At 45.0% G+C, this 20,826-nt stretch overlaps 1 protein-coding gene across 4 annotated transcripts in view; it reads left to right on the top strand.

The window, feature by feature from the left end:
• agap3 (ArfGAP with GTPase domain, ankyrin repeat and PH domain 3) overlaps window positions 1-20,826 on the top strand; it is a 77,102-nt gene that overhangs the window by 28,862 nt on the left and 27,414 nt on the right. For 2 of the 4 annotated variants that reach the window (XM_049748064.2, XM_049748065.2), the window contains exons 2-10: window positions 4,799-4,857; window positions 6,099-6,186; window positions 9,055-9,140; window positions 10,105-10,246; window positions 10,319-10,453; window positions 11,089-11,216; window positions 11,616-11,771; window positions 15,111-15,194; window positions 19,558-19,662. In XM_049748064.2, coding sequence (XP_049604021.1) covers window positions 4,799-4,857; window positions 6,099-6,186; window positions 9,055-9,140; window positions 10,105-10,246; window positions 10,319-10,453; window positions 11,089-11,216; window positions 11,616-11,771; window positions 15,111-15,194; window positions 19,558-19,662 — 983 coding nt within the window. Of the gene's footprint in view, window positions 1-7; window positions 1,816-4,798; window positions 4,858-6,098; window positions 6,187-9,054; window positions 9,141-10,104; window positions 10,247-10,318; window positions 10,454-11,088; window positions 11,217-11,615; window positions 11,772-15,110; window positions 15,195-19,557; window positions 19,663-20,826 lie in introns of those variants that run through there. The other 2 variants (XM_049748063.2, XM_049748061.2) reach the window with 2 other exon arrangements.

Raw genomic sequence — 20,826 nt, 5'->3', positions numbered from 1 at the left:
GACACACACACTCCCTCGGCTCAGAGATTAAAGGGGCTTGTCTGCAGCACTTGCAACAAGAGCTGCTCACAGTTCGCAACTTGCCCAAGAGGCGGGATGAGTTGCTTTTTGCAAGTTTAGCAGTCATGACTTTGGCAAACTGTGTGGAGGTTGTGTGATATTTTTTTTTTCCTTTCCTTGAGTCAGCTTGTTTGTACTCTCACCAAGTCGAACAAAGTCTCTTTCGGACACTTAGTGCTTACGCAAGGATGCAGGTGGAGGCTTTGCTCTGCTCCGACTTGTTTGAAGTTTGCTCTCGTGTCAAAGGTGAAGGATTATGCCTGCAACTGGAATTTGCTCTTCAAATTGAGGAATGCCAAAACTTACTCGGAGCATGTGAGTCTCTTTGTCCGTAGCGTGTGAAAGCGTCGGGGTACAGTGCCATGCTCTTCCTCAGCAGCGGGACGGCGGATGCTACCACCTACCACATTTCTGTCACACGAAAGGACACGCTGGGAGATGACCCGGTGTCCGAGCTAGGAATGGGCTGGGTGACACCCTGCGCCCTGGCGGACGGTTGCAAGCCAGGAGACCAGATCATGGAAAACGGTGCCATCCTCGACAAGTGGCCGCCCCCGAGAGCGGGAAGTCTACACCGAGAGGTGGTGGTGGAGGAGAACGAGGAGGAAGAAGAGGAGGCGGCAAAACTGAGGAGTGACGGCTTTATGAGACATCCCTCTAAGAGCTCAGGTAACTCCTCAGACAAGACCGACGCAGACTCGCACAAGTACCACATCAATGTCCATGCCAGAGGACTGTCATTCGGCGGACATGGCGCCGTCACAGGGCACACGCTGCCTCGGGCCGTCCTCCGCAGGTACCGTCAGGATGAGGCCCCGCCAAGCAGGAGGACTATGAGCATGTATGGGGAACCGGCGGAGCAGCAAAGTGAGCCTCAACCGGATCGACTCCGGAGACCAAGGAGTGTGTGCATGCTTTCGGGCCCTGGCGCGGTCCTGGTGGAACAGTGCAAGCATAACTCCCTGAAGAGGACAGGCGCGGTGGAGGGCAGCCAGCTATACAGGAACAGGAAGGCCGAGCTGAGAGTTGTGGACGGCCTCAATCCGCTCGTGGTTCACCGAGCCCCGGTTCCTGCCCAAGTGATCCCCGGGGTGCGCCACCGAAGCGGGAAGACCAGGCCTCTCAGCATGACTGTTCTGGAGCTAAGGAAAAGGGCCTCCGACGACGACGACTTAAGCAGGCAGCAGAGCCACGATGGAGGAAGCTTCCTAAAAGGAGCCTTTCGTTGGAGGTTATTTGGTAGAAGCTCTCCGGATAAGAACAAGGAGAACGACGGGGACAAATGCGCAAAATCCTCTTCCAAATACGTCAAAGCGGATGCTCCCAAAAGTACACTGAGCTCATTGAGACGCAGCCTGAGTATGCGCATCCGGCGAGCTCGCCCCCGGGACAAAGCCACTCCGGGCTGTGATGGGGCCAAATCCGCCGCCGTGGCCGACCCCATGCCTCCTCAACCGTTCTCGTACCTCACGGGGAGAACGCTGTCGTCTTCCGGCGAGCAGGTTGTCGACGGGGGTGTTCAATACATCCACTATCGCAGCAGGGGCAAGGTCAAGCTGATGGAGGTGCCCCTATGCCCGAGCAAATTGTCCAAACCGGCTCAGGAGGAGCCCAGTATTTGGCAGCTCATAACCAACCGCTTCAGGAGGAAAGAGCAGCCGGATAAATGCGAATGGAAAGACGCAGGCCGGCATCATAAGTCACTGCCTGTCACCATAGAGACCCTGGCAGACACAGAGGCTCAGAAAGGTCAAGGTAAGACCTGCAAGACCTTTTTCCCTCCACTCAGTGTTCTATTCACATTGCCCCCCGCCCCCTCCCTTCCATCTCACGTCCCCCGGTTGCTGTAAAGAAAGTCTCAAGTGCGTTTTTTTTTTTTCGTCGAATGAAAAACACATGGGGAATTTGGGGTTTGGGTGGCATTCCAAAACATGTGGAGTGCTTTAGGAATTTCTATTTTTGGGACCATTTCCGTCCGTTCGTTCGTTCGTTCTCTGCAACTTTGAACCGCCTGACGGCAAAATGAATGGACTCGGCGCGCTCACCCATTTGTTTGACTCTGAAACGCTCTCGGATGAAGGTTATTTCTATGTCCCAGTCTTCTGTTGGCCTTCAAAAGTCCATTAAAAGAGTCAGCGGCTGTATTAGGGATGCTTTTTGCAATCTAAAATGAGATGGCTCAGGTTGAGGTGAAGAAACCGTGGTGCAAACTTCTATTCATGGTTACCTCAGAAATAAAAGAGAAAATGTCCCAGCTGGGCGTCTGCATGTTTTTTCTTTTTTATTGACTGTCACCATTACGCACAGCAGACCTTTAACCTGGCAAATGATATGTTATACAGTCCAATTGCGTCCTAAGGTCGAGCGTGCTCGTCCTCCGCCGCTTTTGTGTTGTCGCCGGTTACCCGGGCGACGTCTCAGCCAACGCGGCCGGGTCCTGCCGCGTTTGTCCGTTCTAATCCCGAGTGCGAGGCAGTCAGGCGTCAGGAATGTAGGTGCGCCGAGCCAGTGCTAGCTGCCTGTCGCTACCTGCCTAAAGTGCTCGTTGGCTAATTAGATCCAGAAAGCTTCAACACCCCCCACCCCAAACGTAAACCATGACAACAAAACACACCTGAATGCTTCCTGATGACCACCTGATGACAAACCTCTGCAAGATATTTGAGGTGCCCACCCCCCACCTGTGGAGGAACAAAGCTTCTCTGTTGTGTGGATGGATGCATGAGTGAATGGCACGCACGGGTTTCCGTTATTTTTTTTTTTTAAATCATCGCTTGTGTTTTTTTTTTTTTTGTAGAAATAGCTTTAGCATAGATTAATGATACACTAAGGCTGCTGGTGTTCTGCAGTTTGCCATTTTAGGCAGGTGTAAACGGAAGATAAATCAGACACGAATCCGCCTGGAACCCCACAAATTGATTCGATCAATCGTTGCATTGTAGCAACAGACTCCTCCATCTGTACTTTTAAATAGAAGAACCCGGTCGGCATGTGTCTTTTAGAAGTTATCGCTGTCTGAGACGCTCGCTTTAAGAGCGTGAAGCCTGCTGCGTCATCACCACCGCCGATGCGGCTATGGAGATGTTTGCCTTGGTCTCGGCCCGGACTGATTGTGTTTATCACGGAGCGCTGCAGATAACGGTTTGGTGTTTGGGCACTCAGCAGAACGCAGATAACGGCTAAAACTAGTCGCTCTGTAAATTGCTTCGAAGAGAAGAACGGGAAAGTACTCTGAGGCTACACTTGTTATAATCATGAAAAAAAAAAAAGTATGTTTAAGGACACACAGGATGTTTTTGTAGTAGTTTGAACCACTCTTGTCCTAAAGTAAATCATTGTGCCTTTCCTTACTGATTTTATTTTCCTGATGGTCCAACAGTGAACATCATTTGATGCCCAACTGAGGGAAGCCGAAGTACTAATTGCTAGCTAAAAAATCACCCTCTATAATTTCAAATGGGAACACTGTTTGGAAAAATCTTTGAGGGGGGAAAATATAAATTTCAAGGTCCCCCCGCTAAAATAAACCACCGCACATCCATTTTTTTTTTGCTGGCTTTGCATTTTTTCGCTTAAGCGTAATCCGCCAGGAAACCGACTTTAGATACAAGTCGACATGAGCGGCAAAGTAAAAAGCAGGCAAACAAGCTGAAGCTTCCCTCTTTCCGTTAGACAAAGACGGCGGTGTCCTGTCAAGGCATCACAAACGCGGGGGGCTCGTCACCCCCCTATTTGGCATTCTGGGGCAGTCTTTTGGAGATGCTCATTCTTTACGGGTGACGTAAGTGGAGCACATGGATTCAATTAGGCCATTTTTTTTTTTTTTTTTTAATGCATGGCCGTGCTGTAATTTGCCAGGGCGCCAAGCATCTCTTCCTAGTGATAAAACACAAAATACAAATCAACAGTCCTCCACAAAACGAAGTCTTTAAACGACGAGCCGTTCACTGAAACCCAACCGGTCGGGTTTCTTCTTCTTCTGCATGTCGTGACATGTTCAAGCCATAAAGGGGGATGTTAAAGTGCTCCGTAAAACTACACCACTAAACAAGAAAAGTATACACCGGGGCGGGGGGCACGTGATGGAGGCCGCTTGAAGACGTGCTCGCCGTGGGAAGTCTTGATACGTAAACATCGCCCACTTAATTGCAGGCCTTGCGATACTTGAGTGTACTACATACATGAAGAGAAAATTGTATACATGTTTAGGACTGTGGTTTGTGTGTGGGCGGGGTCATGTGTTTACTTCAGTTTTTAAACATTTATTTTGGCCATGATATATCCGAGTTTGTGTTTTTTCTAAGGATGCCAAGAATTTTCTTATTTACACACAATTTTTTTTTTTTTTTTACACAGGAAATTTAACTTGATGAGAATAACTCAACTTTAATTGTGGAGATCTTTGTTGCTAGACCAACTAATCACGAGTAAAAACTAGTTTTTCTTGGTTACATTTATCCCCATTTAAAATTCGAAATTTTTGGTGAGACATTTTTGGTCCCAAAAAAAACATCAGCTCATTTTTTTTAACCAGTCGTTTTGGTAATTATTATTGTCGCTCAACTCGTGACAAGGCAGCCGCATCAGCTGACGAACAACCAGCACATGGAAACACATTTTGATATGATGTGAGATTAGCAGATAAAAGTCCGATTATGAATAGAATGTCTTCATAAATGCACTGTGAGGAGTCTTGTATTGCTATTGACTGGTTTTATTTTTATCCTTCTCCTTTTAGACTCTTTTGTCAACAGCCAGGAATGGACACTGAGCCGGTCTGTGCCAGAGCTGAAAGTGGTGAGTTATAGCACCCTTCTCCCCGAGAGCCTTAATAAAAACCAATCAAGTATCGTTAAAACCACCAGATTAAAATAAAATTAAAATAAAAAAGTACAGCCATTATTAAAATAGCTTCCAAATTCAACTAAATTGGATTCTGTAATTTTTATTGCTGCATTCCGACTGGAAGAGTCTCCTATTGCTGAGGCGGCGTTTCTGTTGCACGGTGGTGGTAGCCTTTCGGAGTTGACTCATTGTTTTCACAGCACACAGCCTCCATGTTTCGTTAATTCGCTCACACACTCGTATGGAGAACTCTTGAAGTTGTGCCGGGTAATATCAGATGCAGATTGCCCGTCATGTGGCCTTTATAATTCGAACCATACCTGACTTTAGCGCCCACTAATGATCTGAGGAGGAGGAGAATGAGGTATGTCGTAGCCCCGTTTTGTTCTTGCCAGATTGGCTAACTTCCTCCCCCACCCCAGAACTTTTTTTTTTTTTAACTCCTTCATACTGGTGGGAGGAAACGCCGCAAAGCCTGCAACCAATCATAAGTGACTCTCCCAAGTAGCCCTTAAACAAACATGTTTAGTCTCCTTTACATCCCACTGTGATCAGAGGTTGATGATCTCTGCAGGCTGCAGCTGCTTTTTATTTTGCAGCAGTTAACAAAGGTGAACTTTCATTCTATCCAATTAATTGCAGCATTTTTTATGTCACTGTAATTATGTCGCCCTGGTTCCGCTAATGATTAAGAGCTGAATAATAACACGCAAAACATAAAGAGATGTAATTACAACACGGCACACTGTCATTTACGGTACACAAAATTATAACGTAACGTGCCATCTCTAAATACACAAAATAATACAAATAAATAAATATAACCATCATGGTTCAGTTTTCTTTTGTAATCTTTCCTTTGGTATTTGAAGTCGCCTATTTTTCCTGTACTCAACAAAAGTATTACTTTGGTGCCGTCATCTGGGGCCTTAGTGCCAGGGAACTAGGTAAAGGTCAGTTTGGGAGTTTACTTTGGACATAGGTAGTGCTTTGCCACCATCTTTTGTGATTGGCCGTAGGAGTTACAGTTAGACAGACCTGTTATAATGCTGCTCGTGAACTACTAATGGTAGGTGGGCGCCCTCTAGTGGTTTTCGAAGGAATCACCAAATGAAATGCTGCAGTGGCTTAAACGGTTTTCCCTCCAATTCGGTGTGATTCATTCATTTTCTCGCCTTTCTGTTGTTTTGCAGGGAATTGTGGGGAATCTGTCCAGCGGCAAGTCGGCCTTAGTCCACCGCTACTTGACGGGGACCTATGTGCAGGAAGAGTCTCCCGAAGGTAATTATTTTTATTTTTTCTGATTAAAAAAATATAATCTGATTTAAAAGTAATCTTAACCAGTGTTCTTGCATTAAATTCAATCATAATACATAGCTTTAAATTTCATTTCCCTTTCTATTCAATAAATGTAGAACTTGTGGATCATGATCTATTTAGAGTAAAATATCATTAGAATGTATTTCATTTTGTATTCAAGACAAACACAATTGATATTGAATGTATTATTTAGTCTGAGCTTCTTCCAAGGCTTCTGCCTATCCCCTGACACATTTTCAAAAATAGGCAGATAAAAGATTGACTTGATAGTCCAATTTCAAACCTGATGGCAGACCAAGTTTTTATATACATTCACAAAGTTCATTTTCCGTAATATGTGCCCTCACAATTTTCCATAATATAAATGTTGCTCTCCTGAGCCATTTATCCGCGATGCCTCCGTAATCAATTGCGCAGACTGGAAGATGACAACCCAAGCGTATCAGCGGCATCGTAATGAGAACGGCGCCCTCTGGCCCCACTTTGCCATCCTCAAAGATAGACTGGAATGCTTGTCGGGTGAATTTGTATCGCCTATTTTCTATCATCTTGATGCAGCAAAAAGAGAGCCAGACACTTCTCGACAATTCTGATTGGCAGCCATCTTGCTCACATTTCCAATCATCCCGATAAAAAGAGCCGCACGGCGGCTCTTCTTTAATATACAGCGCGTGGGAAAAGAAAGAAACAAGCTCCGGGGTGTGTTGCCATGGCAACAGCGGATGGAGCGCCGTCGCATGTCAAGGTCTGAGCCTCTGTGAGTGCCGCCCACCTCGGCAGCCCTCTTTTTTTAATTTTTTTTTTTTAAGTTAGACCTGACCCGCTCACGTAACGCATCATCATCATCATCTTCATCATCATCATAGAAGGAGCTAGAAGACACCTTTGGCTGGTTATGTAACAAAATCTATAGTCTGGCAGTGTATAGGCTTCCATTGCAGAGTGTCTCCATAAATCATTCATTGTGTGCCGTGTTCCGATCCCCGTTACAAGAGCCGGCAGGCGCCCTTGCTCCATGCTTTGTCTCACTCGTCAAAAGCTTGGCTTTGAAAAGAAAGCCGCTGCGTGGATGGCTCGCAACACGTTACACAAGCGTCATTCAGCCAGCGAGCAGCCTGAGAGTGTCCGGCTTTCGCTAAGCTGGACGGGGTGACTGACTCAAGTGGCTTTAGTTGCCGGGATGAGATGAAGTGAGTCAACCTTTTGAAAGAACCGACACTCGGTTATGCAATCTAATCAGGGCCGGCGGAACTTCTGATTTCCAAACGCAGTCCTTTCAAATAAAGAAAGCAGCTAGAAAATCAAAGAAATATCCATCCATCTTCTTTACCGCTTTGTCCCCTTATATGTGTAATAATTTTTCCGCAGGCAAACATTGGCTCTCCTTTTTTTTTTATTCATCTTCTAATCAGGCGGCTCGGTGGCGCACTGGGTAGCACGTCCGCCTCACAGTTAGGAGGGTGCGGGTTCGATTCCACCTCCGGCCCTCCCTGTGTGGAGTTTGCATGTTCTCCCCGGGCCCGCGTGGGTTTTCTCCGGGCACTCCGGTTTCCTCCCACATTCCAAAAACATGCTTGGTAGGCCGATTGAAGACTCCAAATTGTCCCTAGGTGTGAGTGTGAGTGCGATTGGTTGTCTGTCTCTGTGTGCCCTGCGATTGGCTGGCAACCAGTTCAGGGTGTCCCCCGCCTACTGCCCGATGACGGCTGGGATAGGCTCCAGCGCGCCCGCGACCCCCGTGGGGACTAAGCGGTTCAGAAAATGGATGGATGGATGGATCTTCTAATCAAAACCGACTATATTATTCAGTTTTGTCAAATGGCACTCGAGTTATATTCACAAGGGCGAGAACATTTCTGACTTCTCCAGTACATTAACAAGCTTTATGGCCCAACTTTCTGTCAACGAACTATTTGGATTTGAGTCCTATGTGATTTTTCCGTGCATGTAACAGGAGTAATTTTCAACACAGCCACATGCGTGTTATATACTGTAACAGGGTGTGCACACTTTTGAAACTATAGTATCTCAGTTATCAGCTCCTCCACTATAAAATGTTTTTGTTTTTTTCAATTGAGTACCAAGCACAAAATATAATGGGAGCACCCTCAGAGGAATCCAACAAGAATTGAAAGTCCTACAAAGCAACAAATTAACCCCCTGGAGATGAAAAGATCATGAAGGTGACACTCGCCACCGCTTGGAGTTGATAATAGAAAATTCTTGGAATAGCGTTTCAAAGCCACTCCAGAGCAATGTGCGATTTGTTTTATTGTCTGCCTTTGTGTGGAACGCAACGCAACAACATGGCGTGACCTCATAAAAAGTTTGGGCGACAAGTCGAAGTGAAGCTCCTCGAGAGTGCTTTGACAGGAAGCCGGCCGGGGGTCTCTCAGGAGCCAATTACGTGGGCGAGGAATCGCAATTTAGCATGTCTAATACACAGCTGCTCGGGCGACAAAGTCACCGTCATCTGACTCCGAGCGACATAGCAACGGCGACGCTCTTCAAGACAAAACGTCACACCCGTAGAAAAAAAATTCATCAGTTTAATCGTTGATTATCACAAGTGACAATTATATGGCAGTGAGAAGCCTCACTCAGCATCACCAAATGAGCCCATGCTAGTAGTTTCGACTAACTCACTTCTGGTCGTTCAATAAAATGCAATTTGGTGCAAATGGTGATTCCAATAATAATAATAATAATTATCTTTTGCTGAAATCGCCCAGTCCCAATTCTCAAGAGATTATCGACCGCGTATAACCATCTAAATAACAATACTAGATTCAAAACAAAAACAAACAGTGCATGTCATTTGTCCTCCAGGTGGACGCTTCAAGAAGGAAATTGTGGTGGACGGGCAAAGCTACCTCCTCCTGATCAGAGATGAAGGAGGACCTCCAGAATTACAGGTGAGCGTGGACGCCAAAACCAGAAGCGTCAACCGCAGTCATGTAGAAAGAGAGCATTAGTCCACACACCATTACCTGCCTGCTGCTCCCCCTTTTCACCTCGCATGGATTTAAAGGTCACGGCGGATTAACGAGCAACTTGTAGCCAAACACCCTAGAGATAGCTAATTGTTGTCAGTAAAAGAAAGAATAATGAAAGAAGCCTCATGCTAGGTGAGATAGCAGCTCGCAAACTCATGGTTTCACTTTTCACATTGAATCTTTTCATTGGGAATATGATTGCTCCCTGCCTTGCCAAAGTCAGCCGGGATAAGCTCCAGCTCACCTCAGGACTGGCGCGATAAGAAAAAGATGAATGGCGATTCCCACTCGACTCTGCACTTTTTTACCGAGTCTCCCGCAACAATTTCGGTTCCAGCAACCTTTTCAGTTGAAGGTGGCGCGACCTACTTTATTACACTAGTGGGGTGGTAAAATGCAGTTTTATTCCATGTATGATTTATTACTTCTGGTGAGGTCATAACGAGGACAGGAAGTACAAGAGAAATAGTTTGTCTGCTGTGAATAGTTTTTCAATAAGCCACAGCATCATATACAAAATTGTATAAAGATTTTTATACCCCACCCCTCCCCACCCTTGAGAATGCACTAATTTATTCCATTTATAATTTTTATATCTTCATTGTAAGACAATGACAATTGCAGCAGCTTGCCTCTGCCTATTTTAGTCTTTGATTTGCGCAAGTTCCCTCGTATTGGGTCACAAACGATGCTACACCGCCATCATGTGGTGAAGAGTGAGAAGTACATTTTTAAAGATGGGTTGGGATCTCTGCAAACTAGTCCCTGTTTGCTATTTTGTTCTGTTGTCTGGACCTCAACTGGTCCGAGAGAGTAAATCAAGAGGAAAAATGTGAACGTGGTTGCATTTCAACATCCATCCGTTCTTCTTCTGTGCCCTCAGTTTGCCGCCTGGGTGGACGCGGTGGTCTTTGTCTTCAGCCTGGAGGACGAGATCAGCTTCCAGACGGTCTACAACTACTTCCTGCGTCTGTCCAGCTACAGGAACGCCGCCGAGGTGCCCATGGTCCTCGTGGGGACACAAGGTGTTTGCGTCGCTCGCCGCGACCGCTCGGTCTCTGTTTGCAACGTTTCTTGAAACACCGCTTCGGTCCTAGATGCCATCAGCGCCGCCAACCCTAGAGTGATCGACGACTCGCGGGCCAGAAAGTTATCCAATGACCTGAAGCGCTGCACGTACTACGAGACCTGCTCCACTTATGGCCTCAATGTGGAAAGAGTCTTTCAAGATGGTGAGCGGACATGTTAGCATACAATCTGGTAGCGTGTTAGCATTTTATTCATTCTTCATACAGATATCATCTGCCTCTTAAAACCCTTAACAACAAGCATCAACTATGTCCTCTCCCCTTGAATTCATAATGAAGTCATCATTTATTCTCCCCATAGCGCATTTAAAAGCTTGCCACGATATCAAACAAAATGCTGACTTTGCGTTCGCCGGTTCCGGCTCCTTAATTGCTTCCGAAGCTCAATCGGGGCTGTTTAGGAAGCGATGAAGGTGCTGTCAGGCAAGATCATCCCAGGTCTCGTTTGTCCCGACTGTCGGCACCGCTTCCCGTCTTCCTGACGCTAATTTGCGTTCCGCCGCGTTAATTAAAGGCGGAGTTGCGCGGGGCTGCTCAAACGTTGGTCACACTTTGGGCGTCATAGCCGATGACAACCGGCGTAATTAGCTGGGACTTTTCAACTCGAGTCACCAGATTCCCAATTAATAAAATTGTGCTTTTATATTATGCCTTTGAGCTCTTTTAATATTTTCGGGATAATAGTGATATTATTAATCATTTTGGTCATGATAATCATAAGGTAAATTTTGTTATTTCTGTTTTTCCCATCCCTAATATGTATTTGTTGTGCCCTCCAGTGGCCCAGAAGGTGGTGGCCATGAGGAAAAAGCAGCAGCTCTCCATCGGCCCGTGCAAGTCTCTGCCCAATTCGCCCAGCCACTCGTCAGTCCCCGCGGCGTCTATCCCCTCCGTTCACATTAATCAGGTAGGACCGTGAGGTCGGTTCACGAGTCACATGATCATGCAACATGACTTGATTTTTTTATTTATTTTTTTTATTTTGATAGCGTCCTCCAATTTACTTGTAAGAATCGGTTTCACTGTTAGCACCTGAGCTGAATCAACAGTACCCTCTGCTGGTTACAGCCAAGTACTGCACTCCATTTTCCTTGTTGCTTCAGGACTCAATTAATCAACAATTCCACACAAATTCACATCCCTCCCCTCCACTGTGTGAATATAAATTAGCTCCAGCGCGGTCGTCTTATGTAACCGATGCTAAAATCGAACTCAAATTGACCCGCTGTTCTCACTTCCTCTCCTCCTCCTTCATCCGATGGTGTCCTCTTTACCCCCCCTCCCTCTTCCTCCCCTCCTCCGCCAGGCGGCCAACGGCGGCTGCGCGTTCAGCGACTACTCCTCCTCGGTCCCCTCCACCCCCAGCATAAGCCAGCGAGAGATGCGCATCGAGACCATCGCTGCCTCCAACACGCCCACGCCTATTCGCAAGCAGTCCAAGCGCCGCTCCAACATTTTCACAGTAAGTATGCGACAGCTGATGCAAAGTAACACCCACTCGCACTACTAGAGAAGGGGAGTGGCGGACTTTGTCCGCTGGAGCCAGGAGGGGTGGGGCGTGGGGCGATTCAAAAAAGTGCCCGAGCCACCTTTCCTTTCTCCTCCTATGCAGGCTCGCACGGCACAATGGACACTGGAAAATAAAAAAAAAAAAAAATTAAAAAATATATATTAGAGCCCTCAAAAAGCAAATAACGAAGATTAACACTGTGGAAATTTTTCTTGTCCTTTTTTTTTTTCTCTAATTGGGTGTAGTGAGTGGATTAGGTTTCTCACGGAACCTGTGACGACGAAGGCCCCCCCCCCTGCGCTGTCCGATCCAAATCTTTCACCCCCCTCCACACCCTTGCCCTCTCATTCTGACTGACTGGATCCTTCTCTTTTTATTTACATCACTAGAATGAGTTGGAAACTCATCTTAAGCTCAGATAATACCCCTCCCCACTTGCCAATATCAAATGTGATTTAAAAACAAAAAAAAAAAAAACCTGCCCACCCCAACCCCTCACCTCTGACCCCCCCACTCCCCCTCCCTCCCCCGTCCGTGTCCTGTCGCTTTAACCGGCAGCCTGTGGCGTGCACTAACCACTCTAAACTTCCTTAGCGTGTCTTTTTTTATGATTGTCTTCTTCCCTTTCTGCTCCTTCCGCGTCTTTCTCGTGATCTCACGAGCCACAAATTTGTCTCAGAAATTCCAGACAACTTTCAAATGGACGCTCTCGTACTAAAGATTGCACTTTTGAATTCTTTGAGACAGATTTCACACTCTCAGAAAAAAAAAAAAAGCCTTATTGTCTTGATTGGCGTGTCACTGCTGTGTAGATTCGAGTTTCACATCATGGGTTCCATTTTGAAATTCCAACTGGGTTTTCCCCCCAAGCCCGTTTTTCTGACAGTGCAGGCAAGGTGAGATTGCGTCTTTTCTTGCCTCTTCTCCTTTCTGTTCCTCTTTGTCCTGTCCTCTACCTGCTCTTCTTTCTCCTCCTCTACCGCCTTGGCCATGCCGCTGCTGTGGGAGCCGCGGGTGGGCAGGCGGGCGGGCGGCTGGCCCTCCGAGCAGTCCAGGCCTTGTGCTATACCTCCCTTTTTGTTGTCTCCCCCCCCCCCTACTCCTCCTCCCCCACCCCACCCTCCTCCCTTGCTAGGTAGTGACTAACCATGTCCACCAGAGAAACGATCCGCTCCTCCCCGTCCGCGTCATGGAGATGCCGAAGCACGCCACCTACCCGGTGTGGGTGCCCGAGTGGCAGGCCGAGCGGGAGTTTCAGCTCATGACCTTCTGAGGAGCAGCCGGGAGGAGAAGGAGGAGGGTGGGAGGAGGTCCGGAGGAAGAGGAGGGAGTGTACAGTTAATAATAGAGCATTGGAAGAATTTTTTTGGGGAGGATTCCCAATCGTCATCCCTTTGCTCATCTTGTCCCAAACTAAAAAAAAAAAAAAAAAAAAAAAAAAAAAAGCTTGTGTAAGTCAGTCGAGCCGTGTTGTTGTTTTTAATCGATCAATCGGAGGGACGGGAATATGCCTTAACGTCCCACAGTTCCTGACGCCGCCATATTGGGACTTTCAAATTTAAAATAATAATAAAAAAAAAAAAAACTGGTCCCAGTGTTCCCACACCTTCCCTTGCCGCCATCTTGGATCATACCATTCCTCTTCCTAGTGCTTCCATTACAAAGAACTCTTAATGTCCGTCTTGTCCTTCGTTTCCCCGTGCTGACAAGCACATGACGCTCGGAGTTTGCAACAAATAATCCTTTTCATGTATCGCTTAGCGCCCCCCAGTGTCCCACCTGCAGCTTCTATTTCCTTTTACCTTTTGGTCAACAAAAAGGGCTTTCCAATTCCTCCCCGATTAGAAGAGCTTTGGAATAGTGAAAGATTGGGGAATTAGGAGACAGACCGCAGGGACTGTACTGGAAACGCCCCCCTCTACACACACACTCATACACACACACACACCATTCAAAAGCAACCCCCCCCCCCACCCCCCGCCCCAAAATTGGAGCCGTCTGTCACCGTAAGGACACGCGTCTACCTTACATCATCACTCTGCCTTTTTGCCGTAAAGCAGGACTGAAGGACTCAAGTTGCCACGTTCTTCTTTTCTTCTTCTTCTTCTTCTTCTTCTTCTTTGCTCTTCGTTGCTTCCTTGTCATTTGCAAGTTAGACTAGAGCGGGGTTATTTTTATGAAGGCCTTCATAAAGTCAGTTAGCGTAGAGGCAAATCTGGGGGTTGCACCGACCTGTATGAATGTAGTTCCACTTGTTTTGTATTTTCACACTTTATTTATGGATTGATTTAATATTACTCTTCTGTTCTTTCTTTGTTTGCTTTTTCCCGGAGATGATGACGAACTCTCTCTCGCATAATCGCTTTTTTCTATCACGAGCCGACTTGCCCTCAAACCCGACAGACTGCTGTATATACCTTGTATTGTATTTGACTCTATACACACACACACACGCCGAGAAAAAGAAAAAAAAAAAAAGGAACATATATGAAATACTGCCTTTTATCGTCCATCCTATACTTTGGTGGGGAACTGCAAAAATGTTTGCCTCTCAATCTGTTGAATATTTTGAAGTGAACTTTGTGACTTGCTTTGTATGGTGTCTGTATAGAAGCTCCAACAAGTCATCTTAAGGGTCAACACAAATAAAAATGTTAGCCATATGATTGCAAGTCTCCCTCTCTTCATGGGTGACAACATTTTGTCTTCATGTTATGAGTGAGACCATACACGTCTGTCCCCTTTACTCATCCTTTTTTTTGTGTGTGTGTCGGGGTGGGAAGGTCAAATGAAAACAAATGACACTGCAAATGTACTTTTTTCCCTTGTTTTACAGGAAATATAACTTATTTGACATGCAAAAGCCGTTTATGCTCCCTTTAGCACTTTTCAGGTGGCTGCTGATGCTGACCTAAACTAACCCTTCTTTCCTTATGCTAAACATTGAATCTATTGATTGTGCGTTTTGCTCTAGCGGCGACCGCTCTCGTGCCGGGAGTCAAACCGGCAGCAAAACGGATCACCGGAAAGGGTTTCAGGGCTGAGTCATGACTCAAAAAAAGAAAAAAAAAATCTGCCTAATATAATTAATATGTGGTCGTCCTGAGTGTTGAGATGTGTGTCAATTGTGGTCTTGCTTTTGCACGTTGGTGTTGACCGCTCTTTGTCGCGCTGCTCTGCTTTTTTGTCTTTGAGCTGTTTTGGACTTTTATGTTGCAACATGCACGCACGCATTCACACATGCACAAGCACAACATCGGCGGCTGATTGTGTGTGTTGTTCTCCTTACAGTCTCGGAAAGCCAGCGAGCAGTCAAAGAGCGTTGAGAGTAAGACAGACAGCATAGGCAGTGGAAGGGCCATTCCGATCAAACAGGTGAGCACGCATCACGGCCTCCCCGCAATGCGCCGGGTGAGTATGTGACACTTGACCTGCACGACCTTTGTTATGTTTAAATAATGAGTTTCCGTTTACAGCGCACCTCCAAAAATATTTTGGGCTAAAATGTATTTATTTACACCAAAAATAAAAATCACAATTTGCCGCGTGGTTGTTTTAATGTAAATTTTATGCCACGGTCAATAAAGGTTGGAAAACTTTGATTTTATTTAGTTAACCAATTAAAGCGCTGACTAAGTCATCAGGCGTGTATTGAAATGGCCACAAGAGGGCGACACACTCCAGGTAAAGTGGCATCTGACAACAGCGCACAATTTCCAAAATGCCAGTATTTAAATACTAGAAAGATACAGTATGTAACAACACCATTGCCAAAAGACCCCAAAAATGTAAATATATAATGTAAAATAATCTGTAAATGTGTATAATTAAAACTTTAGGTGTATAATTACAATTATGACATTCTATCATATATTCTGCATTGGCCATTTTTTTATTGGCAATAAAGCAAATAGATATGATTTTTTATTATAATAAATGCTGCTATTATTAATGACTGTCGCCATTATAAATGGTGTACAATGGAGCAGTAAAATGCATACCTCTCGGCATAATGTAGCGCATAACAAACAACGATAATAAATACATAAATTATTACCTTGAGCATTTGTGCTACCAGGTGCACATCATTTTGGAACTATTCATATATATAATTGGTGATTTAATTTCGTCTTATGTCTCATCTTTCATATTTATTAACGGTCACATGGATGGTTTCACTTTGTACTGCTTGAAGTATTTATCACACGTACACAGAAGTCAGCCTTTTATACTAACTCATGTCCATTGCACAATTTTTTTTTTTGCTTTATTTTGTTGAAATCCTAAACATTCTATTGGATAAAAAAAAAATCCTGGCATACAATTCTGCAAATGGCTAAATAAATATAGTGGAATAAATGATACATTATTAAACTTATTTATAATTTTTTTAAAGATCTACTGCATCATCCACATTAAAGAATTAACTACACATTTGAGTGCAAATTTCCAAAGTTTGGATTTTCCAAAGTTGTGATTGCTCACGATTGTTCACAAAGCCTCACATTAATGAATGGTGATGGATGTTTTATTTTAATATGCCAATCAAAGACCTTCGTTTGATTAAAAAAAAAAGTATAATTGTGTCGAATACATTTTATCCTGACAGTCCTTCGATCCATTTGATTGAATTTAAGAGCGGTAAAAACCTATTTGCATTCTTTTACATTTCACCCAATGACACATTTTTCGTCTGTCCTAAATTTTTGTGGAGTCCTCGCAGAGATTAGATGTCCGGGTTAAATTAGTAAACACACAAGCACCTTGGAGCCATCTTGAAGGTACACCCCACTTATGTGGCGCGACCTTCTTCAAACATCTTGGCAACTTTTGACAAGAGACCCAACCCCCTTCCTACTCCCCTACTTTTTTTCTTTATCTACAAAGGAGGTTTTTTTTTTTTTTTCGGGGAAGTTGTGTGACTAACAGATCCGCAGTCAAATGGACAATCAAGGGGGATCCAAGTGTCAATGTGATATTAATTACCACTCCCCCTCATTGCCCCCCGACCCCTTCACCTTCAAGCAGAGCCAAATTGCGCACGGCAGGCCTCAAACACCCCCTTTCTTCCCCCCTTCCCATCTATAAAAATAGTTAGGGAGGATAACAATGGACTTACTGCTGAGGGGCTGTCGACAGCTAGCACACACACACACGCACATTGTGGGCCCATCAAAGAGGAACAGATCTGATTCCATTTTTGTTATGATATATTGTTTTATTGTGTTTTTGATTTGTTTGCACTGATTTTTTTATTGACTACACATTTATTTCATTTAGTTGCAGCACTTACTTTGCAGCTGCCATGAGGTTTTAAAGTGCTCTATAAATAAAGTTGAAGTGAGTTGTTGGTAGTGGGGGGGTGCCAAATCTGTCGAGATATTTATTGAGGGTGGGGAGTAGCTCAAAAGGTTTGATTGGGACTGTAATCAATGTTGTGTGCGCACCACTAGCTAGCTCTATCAAATGTAATTTTGATGTAAATCATTAAATCGTCATTATTGAACATGATGCTGAAAAAAAGAATTTTAGGTGAACTTTTTGATTTAATTTATTACGAAGCTCAAAATTAATGATGTATCGTAGATATTTTTTTTTTATTCCTCTTTGACGGATTATTACGCAATCTGTTTATCATCAAATTTATGCGTATCATCCATCTTTGCAATTCAGGAGGCTCCCGCAACAGGAAATATATTCTCCTCAGTCTCCACGCGGTAGACATACAGCACCCTCACAACCATCTCGCCCGCTCGTCATTTGTTCGCCAACCGGATGTGACACAAATGAAAAATTATTCCGTACGCTGTTAAAGATTTTCACATTATCGCGGCGGTGTTTTCTATCGATCCGCTCGACGGCGCTGATGAATAATATGAAGAAACGGCGCGTTGTGATTGCACATATAGATTAGTGCACGCCCCAGCAAGATCATGAGATGAACAGCATATTTTCTTGTACAACACGGCACGTGACGGCGGCCGGCTTCCCCCGAGGCGGCGTCATTTTGCTCTCTATGATTAGAAGAGCCGTGTTCAAACTTGTTTACATTTATTTTATTGATGGCGATTAGGAGTGGGTTGGGGGGGCAGTGATTAGCTGAAGGACATCATCAAGTTAACCATAAAAGCATCATTAAAAAAAAAGTAATTAGGTTAAAAGCACTTTTTGAAATTGTTCCCAAAAACTTTAACAGGAGTTAGTTAAGTAAAGAAAGTTCATTGGTTGTTATTTTAAAGTCATATTGTTTCATCTTTTTTTTTTTCCAAATTAAAGAACTAGATGAAAAATACTAATAAAATACTAGACATACTAATAATACTAATAAAAGAAAATACTAATAATAAATCAAGGCAACATTTTTCAATTCATGCCTTTATGTAAAGTTAGTCTGGCCTGCGGTATTTTATTTTGTAGTTAATACACAAAATATGTTGCAAGAATTTAATAATTAAAAAAAATCTGCATGAATCAATATTGATTTTAATGTATATACATTAAATAATGTCAAGTAATTACAATTTACTTCAATTAAATGAAATGTGATTAAAATCTCTAAGTAATTATCACTGGCATTAGTCACAATAAAAGGTAAACAAAATAAAAATCAATAAATATCTTAATTGACCACTGTCCAGCATGACATGCAACAAATATATACCATGGATGTTTGTTTGTTTAGATAAAGTAGATACTATTTAAAAAAAAAAAAAAAAAACACACACACACACACACATGCACCACCCACACAAAGTGAGGGTCGGGATTAGGATGATTGTCGGCAAACAGCCTGGTGCCCAGGTCACCGCCGGTCAACTTCCTGATGTGTTAATCAGGATTAAAGCCTGCAGTTTGGGCCTTGCAAGCAAACACACACCCTCCTCCACCACATTCCGTATTCCATCTCTCACACACACGCGCACACACATTCAATGGCTGTAAAAGCGCAAACATGGCCCATGTTTAATCCCCTAATTAAGCGCGCCCCTCCTCACCATTTAACCCCAGAGAACCTGCTGGCCCTTGCACTCCAGAGGCGTTTGGTCACCTCCAGCCGAGGAACTTGCTTTGTTTACCGGCGGATTCCCTCAGTAGATAAGGAAACCTTAAAAGCCACCCCCACGCCCTCCACCCCTACCCTGGATGATAAAGTCCCATAGAAAAGAAAAAAAAAAAAAAAGGCCTCGCGTGGGCTTTGAAGGGGGCGATCACACTCCCTAATCCTCCGGATTAGTGGGGTCTTTCAGAGTTCGGCGTGTCATATGTATGAATGCAGGGGAGGAGGTCTGAATGTGCCCCAAAGGAACTTGAAGGTTCAGATGGTCACCACACTCAATCACTTGCATCACCAAAGATGACAGCCACCTTCATGTCGTATGCTTCTCATTTGAATATTTGAAATATCAGATTTGAAACGAAATAAAAATTTACTTTTTTAATTCAAAACTATTATTCATCAAGGTAAATGATGAAAAAGGAATTGATTAGCGAAAGAATATCAACACATCTGCAAAGCAACTTGACTGTTTTCAGTGCAGCACGTCGGCCATTTTGTGGAATGTTTGCCTCAGTGCTCGCTTTTTGTCAAAACATCCACTCCAGACAAACTAGCACTTAAAATTCCCGGTGAGCTATCGTTGCTCCAAGCGCTCTGCGTAATAGCGTCGCTAGCTGTTCTGATGGTGTTTAACGTCCGTTGATGGCTGCCGCTCACGGCGCGCGATGTGGTCTCTTCCAGGGAATCCTCCTGAAGCGAAGTGGCAAATCCCTCAACAAGGAGTGGAAGAAGAAGTACGTCACGCTGTGCGATAACGGCGTCCTCACTTATCACCCTAGCTTACACGTGAGTACCGGGCCGCCAGCCCCTCCTCCTTGTATTCTATTTCCTTTCCCATCGGGTTTATGTGTTTGGTCCGCTCCCTTCGTCCCGACTGCTGAGCTTCACTCTTTCTCTCGATGCGATAGCCGCATCAAAGTCGATTACAAACACGTAGCTAATGATTCGCTTGAGCTTGATTGCTATATAATGGCTGTTTAAGCCACTCTGGTGTCTCGGGCATTAGTGTTAAGCAAGAGGGCGTCCCGGTGGTCATCTCCCCCCCCCCGCGGTGCTCATTCCTGCCGACGGCTAATGGAGACACGGCCAAGTCTGGGCTCCACGCTGCCTTGTGCTCGTAATGGCTCTCCCCGCGTGGCAGCCGAGCCTGACCGGCCCTCGGCATCCATCTTTGTCACAGTCCCGCCGGGCTGCTAATACGGCTTAAACACTCGACTGGCTGTCGGTGGCACGCCGAAGAGCGTCCGTCTTTATCTACGATTCTTCCATTGCGAGTCAGTATGTTTGCAGGCAGGCTTTAAGTGACATCGACAGATCCCAATTTTTTCCAAATGTGAGCAAACTTATTTGTAGCTCACAAAACCAGATGGCTCTTGTAGCACCAAGTCTGACCTGGGAGAGGCAGTGTGGTGCCACAGAGCATCCTGAACATCTCGAAATCACCAAAAAAGAAAAGTAGCTCAGTCGGCGTCCCATTTCATGTCGCAATCACAAAGTCTGTCGCTCAGCCCGACTTGATGTTGACCACACACACACACACACACACACACACACACACACACACACACACACACACACACACACACACACACACACACATACGTATTGTGCTACTACTTCACTTGCAAATGGTCAACAATGCAAAAGCAGGAACGATAATTGCCGGTCACACGGAACCGTGTTTGGGTACCGCCACATTCGAGCGTCTGTTCAGATAAGATAAAAAAATGAAAGCTATTAACGTCTTCTGTCTAACGAGACGGGTCAGCCTAGTCGCAAATGGAGTCTGGCGCCGTCGCCAGCGTCTTCATTTACGAGCCGAGCTGCGCCGCTACACTGATGTGCGTAATTGACTCAACTTGCTATCGTTACAGCCATCACAGGTCAGCGGGCCGCTCTACGAACGCGTGGCCTCGCGTAGGAAACGCGGAATGAGGGTTGCGTGACTTC

The sequence above is a fragment of the Syngnathus scovelli genome, chromosome 17, assembly GCF_024217435.2.
Source record: "Syngnathus scovelli strain Florida chromosome 17, RoL_Ssco_1.2, whole genome shotgun sequence".
Taxonomy (NCBI): Eukaryota; Metazoa; Chordata; class Actinopteri; order Syngnathiformes; family Syngnathidae; genus Syngnathus; species Syngnathus scovelli.
This window is presented reverse-complemented; position numbering and strand designations above follow the sequence as displayed.